The 1,798-nt window shown below is 41.7% G+C and overlaps 1 protein-coding gene across 1 annotated transcript; it reads right to left on the reverse strand.

Annotated features, from left to right (window-relative positions):
* Nucleotides 1-296: 296 nt before the first annotated feature.
* Nucleotides 297-1,334, reverse strand: LOC148100186 (kinesin-like protein KIF1B). Its single transcript, XM_087848680.1, has 4 exons — nucleotides 1,160-1,334; nucleotides 777-933; nucleotides 447-565; nucleotides 297-337 (listed from the first exon to the last, which is right to left on the reverse strand). Exons 1-4 carry the CDS (start codon nucleotides 1,249-1,251, stop codon nucleotides 313-315), a joined length of 393 nt encoding a protein of 130 aa, XP_087704806.1. The 5' UTR covers nucleotides 1,252-1,334; the 3' UTR covers nucleotides 297-312.
* Between the last annotated feature and the right edge of the window lie 464 nt (nucleotides 1,335-1,798).

Consider the following 1,798-nt stretch of genomic DNA (forward strand, 5'->3'; position numbering starts at 1 on the left):
ACCAAGTGGAACAAAATTAGACCCAAACATTGTCATCGAAACAAAAACACAAAAAGCTGAGGGGAGGGAATAGAGAGGAGGAAAGCTAAGTTGGCAGCGGGGTTGCTGGAGGGAAGCGGGGAGGCAAAAGTTCTGTGGAACTTAAACGTTTGAGTCGCATGAAAAGAGACTTAAGCCACAAGTCTACTTACAAGAGAAAACCATCAAGAATCACAATGATTAATACGTTTTAACACTTGGTATTTTCGGTATTTTCAAAGGCTTTTCATAATGGACGGAAGCGGTGGTTTTCCCGCGTACTGCTCCGCCCGCTCAGTTCTTCCTCGCCAACTTAGATCTGTGGGGAGAGTTTTACGTTGTGAGGAGAAGGGAATGTTTTTGAAGGGTGCAGAAGCTGTACGTTTGACTGTGGTGTGAGAGGTGCGTGTGTGTCTGTGTGTGTGTACCTTATTGTTCCTGCTAGCAGAGGATTAAAGGCGTACAGCCAGTCGTTCATGTCATTCTCGTTGTTGGCCTGCAGGAGGATGCCTCCATGTTTTGTGCACACTGCAAATGTGTTGGGCGTCTGAAAAGAAAACATCACATTATATTTATGTTCATTCAAATGATAAATCCCAGTCCACTTGCCATTTCATCAATCAATGTGTCCAAAACTGGCCAACGTGCACCAAAACAATTTGAATGAATTCTCATTAAAGACAAGCGTGTTACATCCAGCCTTTCTCTATCCTGCCTCAAACCATAAGCATGGCCTGCTGGTCTTCGCTGTATTCCACCTGTGCTGTGGAGAGGTTGAGGACGCCTCGCTCCACGGGGTCCTGGTTGCTGTTGTAGATGAAGACGTAGGGCCGGCGAACAACCACAAAATGCTTCACCCATGAGTTAGAGCGAGGCTCCATGAAGCTTAGAAAACCCTTCTTGGACACAACAGATCTGAAAAGAAGTGATTTTATTCATTTATTTATTTTTTAAGAGAGCGCTTGTTTTTCTGAGGAAGAAGCAGAGTTGGTTTGTTTCCAGCTGAAATCATCCAGGCTCAGGAATTTGAATCAATCCACATCATTTCTGCTTGAACTAGAGAACATGAGTGTCGACTTACATTTGGTCTGTGAGACACATGTCTTAGTGACAGTATTTAGGTTAATATGGCATTACTCACCCTGGTCGCATTTCTTCAATATCAGGCACCAAGTTGAGGAACTCGTTCTTTGCAGCCCGCGCAAGGTAGGAGGTCTCCAGAGTGGGAACCATCTGGAAGTTTTCATAGTCTGAGCAGGAGGGACTGGAGGCTGGAGGCTCCCTATACTGGTATTCTAAACAGTACTTAGCCGAAACCCAAAGACTGCTTGGTTGAGTTAACTTCCTGAACTATCTAGAACATATGGTGGAAACCTGAAATTAAGACAGAGCAGACAAGAGGTGAGACATGACCATTACTGAATATTAAAAATAATAAATGACAGATTTAGTGATAAGTTTTATAAACTATTTACTTACCACATCAATAAACAGCATGGCAGGGCAAAATATGTTTTCTAACATGGCAACCTTTAAAAAGTGAAAGGAGACAGAAAGACAGGTGAGAAAGAATAAAACTTAACTGACTTTTTGATGGCATTTTACACAAAGTACTAGTACAGTATCTAGAAAATGTGGGAAAATACTGGCATCATGTACAGTACTTTCTTCTGAAGAAATTATGTTGGGACCCTGAAAAAAAATTACTATGTACAATAATGGATTTCTATACATTTGACATCAGATGAAAACTTTGGTTGTAAGATTCGGATAATTATTT

Source organism: Neolamprologus brichardi, chromosome 12 (genome assembly GCF_056152115.1).
Source record: "Neolamprologus brichardi isolate AB-2024 chromosome 12, ASM5615211v1, whole genome shotgun sequence".
NCBI lineage: Eukaryota > Metazoa > Chordata > Actinopteri > Cichliformes > Cichlidae > Neolamprologus > Neolamprologus brichardi.